The sequence below is a fragment of the Entamoeba histolytica genome, genomic scaffold (genome assembly GCF_000208925.1).
Source record: "Entamoeba histolytica HM-1:IMSS scf_1104750518903 genomic scaffold, whole genome shotgun sequence".
Lineage (NCBI taxonomy): Eukaryota > Evosea > Mastigamoebida > Endamoebidae > Entamoeba > Entamoeba histolytica.
The window spans coordinates 1-8448 of record NW_001915015.1 but is presented as its reverse complement, the minus strand read 5'-3'; the positions used below and the strand labels follow the sequence as shown (position 1 = coordinate 8448).

At 21.6% G+C, this 8448-nt stretch overlaps 1 protein-coding gene and 1 non-coding gene across 2 annotated transcripts, besides 3 other annotated features; both read left to right on the top strand.

The window, feature by feature from the left end:
* Positions 1–633: 633 nt before the first annotated feature.
* On the top strand, positions 634–1241 carry EHI_172960 (ARP2/3 complex 21 kDa subunit, putative; the record flags this gene model as incomplete). The annotated part of the gene is made up of 2 exons (XM_642811.2): positions 634–894; positions 947–1241. The coding sequence occupies 2 exons, from the start codon at positions 634–636 to the stop codon at positions 1217–1219; spliced, it is 534 nt and encodes a 177-aa protein (XP_647903.1). The 3' UTR covers positions 1220–1241.
* A 234-nt stretch (positions 1242–1475) lies between these two features.
* Positions 1476–4417: a repeat region.
* Positions 4404–5498: a repeat region.
* An 876-nt stretch (positions 5499–6374) lies between these two features.
* Positions 6375–6445, top strand: EHI_172950. The gene has a single exon. It is a non-coding gene; the product is annotated as a tRNA-Gly (tRNA).
* Positions 6446–7101: 656 nt separating this feature from the next.
* Positions 7102–8224: a repeat region.
* Positions 8225–8448: the final 224 nt, after the last annotated feature.

Genomic DNA, 8448 nt, shown 5'->3' with positions numbered 1-8448 from the left:
AACTTTTAAGAGTCATTAGATAAATACTATTTATCTAGTAAATTTTCTATTCTCTTATTGTTGATTATTTAATCGATCAAAATTCATCATTTATTACAATTGTAACAAATCGATGAATCAAAAATATTTAAACTAACTAATTGTTATCTTGAAATTTAAAGACATGATTAAAAGTGCTGACGGGAAGTCTTTCATCACAAAACGTCCTGCTCTTGAAGTGGTTGAACCTCCACAAGCTAAATTCTTATTAGTCACTTTATTAATAATAGTTGTCATTGCATTTTCTAATATTGTCATTATGACGTCAGTTTAATAGAAGAACAAATATCTAAACACAATCTGTTTACTTCTTAATTTATTTGACTTATACTTCTTTTCATTTTTACCACTTTTTGATTTAAAACTAAATAAAGTCCCGTTGAATGTAAAAATAAGAAAAATAATTTTAGAAGAAAGGAGAATAACTCCTAACATTTTCTAAATTTATTTTTGAATAAAGAAATATATTTATGATATATATAACATATTTAATGAACTAAAAAAGAAAAAAAGTTGAAGGAGGTGAACTTTTAAAAAGAAAGAACTTAAAAATTAACCAAAATGACCACAATTGCCAAACAAGATAAGATTTTCATGAAAAGATCTGGAGCTTATCACTCTGAACTTGACAAAGACATTGTTCAAAAAGCAGGGAATTTCCCATTAATGCAATTTAAAACTAAAGTTAAAGTTAATCCTAAATTTTTATTAAAAGGAGATGATATGGATATTGTTGATGAAGCAATAACTTATTATAAAGCAAATGTTTTCTATAAGAATTTTGATATGTCAATTTGTGAAGCAGATAAACTATTAGTTTATTTGATATTTTATATTCAATCACTATTATTAAAGGTTTGTTAACTTTATAATTTCATTAAAAGAAATGTCAATAATTATTTAATAGTTTAATGGACATACTAAAGTCGAATGTGATAAAATGGCATATTCTTTGGCTATTGAAAATTTTGCACTTCCAGGTGATGGAAAATTCTGTCTTGGAGGTATTGTTGAACCATTAAAAGCATCAGAGAAAGAAGTTGTTAGACAATATATGACAGCCATTAGAAATGAAACTGGATTAAGATTAACTCAAGCTGTTTTTAAGAATGATCCAACTAAATGTGATAAATGGTGGATGTGTTTCAATAAGAGAAAGTTCTTAAACAAAACCATTTAAATTCAATTCCCTTCTTTCATTTATTTTTTATTCTTATCAAATTTTTTTCTTAAACTAAAAGTTGATTATTTCTTTATTTTAAACAATGACTAATAATATTCTTATCATTAGACCAATCTTTGAGATTTTATTTCTTTGAAATCATAAAATACTGTTGGTTTTTATTTACTTTTAATAAAAATTCAGTCTTTCACATAAAATATCTGTCATATTTTAAATGAATAAAAATCTAATACCAAAACATTTGAAAAGTTATAAAAAAAGGTTAATAAATAGATATATCCACAATTGGATTTTCTTCATACTGAGAAGTGATTATTTCAGTTTCTTCAATATGATCTATTGGTGTAATAGAGTTCATTTCTAGCATGCTCGCATTAGATTGTTCTTCTTCTAATGTGCTGTCAGAATTGAATGTGTAAAACATTAAGTCTTTCATATTTTTTATAATTATTGTTTGTAGGATTTTGGAGAAGTCTAATTTTAATTTTAGTGTTTTTAATCTTCTTGCTGATTCTTTATGTATTAATCCATTTATTGTTAATATTACAGGTATTATTTCTACATATATTATTTCTCTATTATTTCTTAATTTCTCTTGTAATTCTTTGTATTTATTTATTTTATGAATATAATTTAATTCTAAATTATTATCCTGACATATAGCAACATCTATGATATATCATTTCTTTTCTGTAATATTTTGATATTATATATCTGGTCTTCTAGCATGGAATGAATTGTCACTAACCAATAAATCTTTATTGTAAGTTATAACCATTTCATCATTATTAATACATTATTGAGTATTAAAATCAATAACATTAAATTCATTAAATTGTGTAATTAATATATGTTTAAATATTTGTTTACAAACATAATCATGTTTTAATATTTGATTCTTTTTCATTACATCCTAACAAGATATGATTAATAGATGCAATTGTGTTATGATAATGTTTACAATATTTTAAATCATCATTTTGGAGTATTTTTTGATTTAATACTTCCTGTCATACTTACTCCTTCTTGCATTTTTACTACTTGGAGGAATGCATTTCTTTTTATATTTAATGACCTCCATGTGGCTACTGTTAATTTTCTTATCATTGAAAGTGCCATTTGCACATCTTATATATTCACCACATTTCTTTTCTTTCCATTCATTTAAATATCTTTCATTTAATTCATTATTTACAAATTCAATTATTTCCTTTACATTGTGCTTTCTTTCATTTAATTCTATTATATTCATTAATTCATTAAAATTAATCTTCTTACCAAATGCTTTCTTCATTCTTTTAATTATTCCATTTGGATTTTCTTTTATTGTTTCTATCATTTCTCATATTTCTGTGCTTGATCTCCACTTATATTTTAAATATATTCTTAATAATTCTTTACCACATTCATCTCTTGCTGACATTAATCATAATCCCAATTCATTTATTTTAACATATAATCTACTTTTGGGAATATTTCTACTATATAATTGGAGGTGTATTAATGATTTTCTTATTTGTTTATCTATCTTCTCCAACTCTTCTAGTTTATATTTGACAATACAAAATCCATATCTTAATTTGGAGATTATATCACTATTAATCTTTCTTATTGTATTGAGGCTGCTATATTTCATAATATTTAATGATGATGAAATAGAAGATACATCATTTAATATTCTTGTACAATATTTATTATTATTTACTTTATCTTATATTTCAATACAAAGATATTTATAATAATTGTCATTAGTTACTCTTGGTAGTTCAGCTAATTCACCATTTATTTGACTATTAATATTAGTCATTATCCCACTCTTTTCTACATTAATTTTTAATCCTATTGCATTAATTATTTCTTTAGTTAATTTGTTGGATTTTTCCATTTCATCGAGGCTATTAGTCATTATCTTTAAATCTTCAATATACAATATGTGGTTTAACTTAACTTGTTTTTCTTCTCCATTTATTTTAATATTTAATTTGTTAATTTGTTTATCTAATTGTTTAGATAATATATCAATAGATAATACAAATAAAAGTAGAGATAAACTATCATTTGTATTATTCCTCTTTCTACATTAATCATACCTACACTTTCTTGATTGTAATACAAATTAAGTTGTGTATTATTTAATATATATAATATATTATTAATTACTGCTAGTGGGATATTAAAATATATTAAACATTGTTTAATCCATTGATGATTAATACTATCATATGCTTTAGAGACGTCATAATATGTTTCTACCAACTTCCATTTATTATTTATTAATAATTGTTGGATTATAATGTTGTATAATAATCATTCTTTTGATGATATGTATATTTTTTACATCAAATTTGATTTAATGATAATTGTTTTTCAATTTGATTTAGCATCAATTGATTTTCTATTTTCATCAATAATATTGATGTATATACTTTTAACAGACAATTTAAGCAAGTTATTTGTCTGTAATTCTGTTTGTCTAATTTATCTCATTTTTTATATATTAATATTGTCCTTCCTTGAATAAAATGAAGATGTATTTCATTAGGATTGTTTAACCATTCATTAAATAATTTTATTAAATATTTCTTTGGTTGTTCTAATTATTTAATCAAAAATCCTTGTATTTTATCAACTCCTTGTGTCTTCCAGTTAGCAGTAAATTTAATATCACAATCTAGTTCATTGGGAGTGATTATACATATTCTATTATTAATTCTATTTTCAATTAATATTTCATATAAATTAATATTCAGATAAAATCTATATTAGTGTTAGTTTCATAGATTCCTTTCCAGAAATTAATAGTGGAGATATTATCTGGATATTCATCTTCTTTAGGCTTATTTAGATGTTGCCTTTTTCCATATTTCATCATTTTATAATTCCATCTTATTCTTTTCCAATTATTCTTTCTTGCTTCTATTTCTATTCTTTTCATCTTTCGGAGGTATTTATAATAGTTTATTTGTTCAATTGTTTTTATTTTAATGTGGTATATATCATATTTCTTAATATGTAATATTCTTTTTAATTTCATATATTGTTTATTATGGAGTAAATCTCTTAATCTACATATTTTTGATTGTAATTTCTTTCTATACTTTTCTTTCCACTTCTTTCTTGTTTATTTTTATTAATGATGTTAATAGTGGAAGATACTGATTTAATATAATGATAATGATCATCAAATGTAGTGATATTCTTATGCTGAATATCCATTTCTTCAATGGATTTCTGAGTTAACTTTCTTTTTTTTTTTGGAAGATCATCTTCACTTGATGATATTTCATCATCTACTACCACATTGGGGAGAGCTCATTTACAATTCGTGATTCAAACGAGTCTGTTATATTGTAATTTACCTCATCTTTCTTCTTTTCTTCTTGTGTATTTTCATTTTCTAATTTAGATAATTTATCTTTCATAAATAATAATTGATGTGTTAAATTGTTTACTTCAAACATTTTCCTCTCAGATTCAGCATGGAATTTAAATATTTTTTATCTCACTCCTGGTTTTTGTGTTTATCTCATTCTCATGCTTCTTCTTTAATGCCATAATATCTTTTGTCGATTTATTAATGGTTTATTCTTTTACTTGTATTTCCTTTTTCATTTCTTCTTTCTCTTTTATATCCTCCTCTATTCTTTTTTCTAATTCTTCTATTCTTTTCTCATTTTCATTACTTTCTCCGTCCTCTTCATCAATCTGTTTCTCTCATTTATTAAATTCTTTATCTTCATTTTCAATACTAATCAAATATGTATTGTATATTCTATTATCATTAATCTCAATTGGGTTGTACTGATTATTGTCTTCTTCCATAGTCATACTAATAGTTTCTTCTTCCATTCTGATCGTTTTTGTTTTTTCTCGTGCAAGTAAATACCATTTTCTTCATCTCATTGTTTGTGTTTATTTTTTAATTTTGATATTCTCAATTTCTTCTACTTCTTGTGGTGTAAGTAATTTAATTTCTTCTTCAAAGAGTATTTTCCAATACTCTTGGTTTTGTATTTCAATCATTCCTTTTCTTTTATTTCTGTTTTGTTTCTTATTTTGATATTGTTTATATCTTCATTGTGCTTTATTATGTGATTTATTTGTACTATAGTACTGTTTGTTTATATTTGAATTATTGATAAAATATTTATGATAATAAAAATGATTGAAGTGATGAGTGAAATAGTTCATACATTACTATTCTAATTGTTATAATAATGACTGTTATGATAGTTTGTTTGTCTCATGTAATGCCTCTGCATATGAACAGATAATAAAGAAATATGTCAAATAGAAAAAAAAAATAAATAATACAAATGAAGAACCAAATAAAAAGAAGAGAGTAATAAGAGTGATAATAACATAATAAATATAATGAATGATTATTAAAAATATATTGAGGAATTGATTTAAACATTGAATTGATTTTTTCTTCGTTTCATAATTAGAATATAGATTAATATCATATTCTATTAGACTTTTTCAATACAGAGCATATAACATATTTTATTGTATTTATTAATGAATAACAGTTATAATTCATATAAAGAAAAGAAAACATGATATAAATAATCAAGTCATATAGAAGATAAATTCAAATATAATAAGAATAGGAAAATTATAATGAAAAGTAGAATGAAAAAGAAAGATGAAAGAAAAAAAAAGAAAACAAGAATAAATATGATAATAAAGATAATACAAATAAGAAATATAAATAATGATAAAGAAAGAAGAAGAAATGAAAGTAAAAAATAACAAATAAATTGAAAAAGAGAATATGATGAAATATTTAAAAATAAAATAGGTGAAGAAAAGAAAAATAATACAGAAGAAGAAGTATATTTAAAACAAAAACAAATAGAAATAGAGAAAGTTAAAGAAATAAATAAAGAAAAAAAGAAAAGAAGAAAGAAATAACGATAATAAACAAAAGAAATAAAAAAATATAAAATTTGAAGAACAATAAATAAGAAAGGAAAATAATACAAAAGTAAATAAATAAAGAATAATAAAACAATTAACTGGGATGATATTTTAAGAATTTATTTTACTTAAAGATTATAAAGAAGGAAATTTTAATAGTAAGACTAACAAAAGTGAGGGAAGATAAAAATGAAATAAGAAAGAAAAAGAGAAAAGAAAAAGAATAGAAGCACTACTGGTCTAATGGTAGAATTTCACCCTCCCAAGGTGGAGATCCGGGTTCGATTCCCGGGTAGTGCATCTTTTATTTTATATTATTTTTTAAATTTACTTTTTGTTTTATTATTTTTTTGTTTTATTATTTTTTTTTGTTTTTATAACAAATACATTTTATAATTTTAATCAGTAATTATTTCAATTTATCTCTTTTTCTTCTTACCCAAAAATATCAAAATAATTTATTTGTTATATCTTAAGATTTAATTTTCATTATTTTAATAGTTATTGTTAAAATGATTTAATAAATGATATGAATATTATTTGATTGAATATATAGATTTTAGATTCTTTATTTCTACTTATTTTATCAAGAATGTGGCATTATCTTTTATTTCCATTATATCCATTTATTAATTAATAGTCAAATTATTCTAATTTATTTATAAATTCAATATATTTTATATTGTAGAACATTATTATTTGTTAATTCTTATTTTATTATATTCATAATTTTGTTATTCTTCATGTCATTTTACTATTCCTATTAAATTTAGGATATTTACATTTATATTTCAATATTAGTTCATAATTTATATAATTTTATTACTTTAATATTCTTGCATTATCTTATTAATTATTCAATACACTTCATTTTTAATATATTAATATCTTATACGATTTATAGTATTATGTTATTATTTTATTTTGTCTTCTTTATTTATAAAGTTAAATAACACAATAAATGAAACATTAATAATCATGATGGAAGATTATGTTAATGAACTGATTAGAACAATAATGTATTATTGTACAATAATGAAATAGAAAATAATATTATAGATAGTACAGTAAGAAAGGAATATTGAATAGAATTCAAAAACATTAATTCATAAAATAAATGAAACAAAAATAGAAGAAATAATAAATGAAGGGATTGAAAAGAAAAAAGAAAAAGAAGTAGTAGTAGAAATAAAGAAATTATTGACCGACCAATACATCAAAAAATGGAAGTGTCATCAAACAAATGGATATTTTAGAAGATGATTTGAGTCAAAATGAGTAGATAAACATACTACAGTGAAAGTATGGAAGTCAATCAATATTAAAAAATGCATTTCTACAATTAATGAAAATGCAAGATGAAGCAATATTCAGATTGTATAGAAAATTAAAAATAATAAAAAATGATAGAATGAAATACTGCCTACTTTGTAAAGACAAGATAACAACAATATAACACATTCTACTATAATGTATTGGTCATAACAAATCATAAATGAAGAAACATGACAATATTGGAATTATCATATTGATTAATAAGATAATATAAAGGAAATAAATAATATAAAAATAAAATATGAAACAATGTTCCAATATAAAGACATTACTATGATATTGAACAAACAAATAAATTACAGAGTGAAGGATAATATCATAAATGCCATACATATATGAAATAGATAAAAAGAATTAAATTAGTCTATTATTTGATATGACTAATATTGCATATTACAGTATTAATGGATAATAATTGAAGAAAATAATCATGAATAAAACTATAAAGAACAAGTTAATGAAAATAGAAAAGAAGAGATATTAAATTAATTTGAAAAGTAAATTGAAATAAATGAATAATAAATACAAAAAACATTAGATTAAATAAAGAAATAAAATTTAAATTTGATATTTTTTAAAGAAGTTAAAAACATATTATTAAAAAACATGAATAATTTAATAGAAGATTGATTCTATCATAATTAAACATATGCTATAGAGTTTCTAGAAAATAATTTAATAATAAGAATAATCTCTACTGTTTAATAAACAATACAAACTAATTTTATTAATAATTAATTAATTTTTAATTTTTTCTATCTCTTAAGTTATTAATATTCTGTCATAAAATAATTGATGAAGAAATCTTGATTATGAATGAATTTACTCAAAATCAACAAACTATGAGAATGCAGATTTTTTTTACTTCTTACACATTAAATATAATTTTATGAAAATAAGATTTAGATATTTATTTTTATTTGTAACTAATTAGTAAAATGATAAATAAAAAATTATAAAATTAAAGA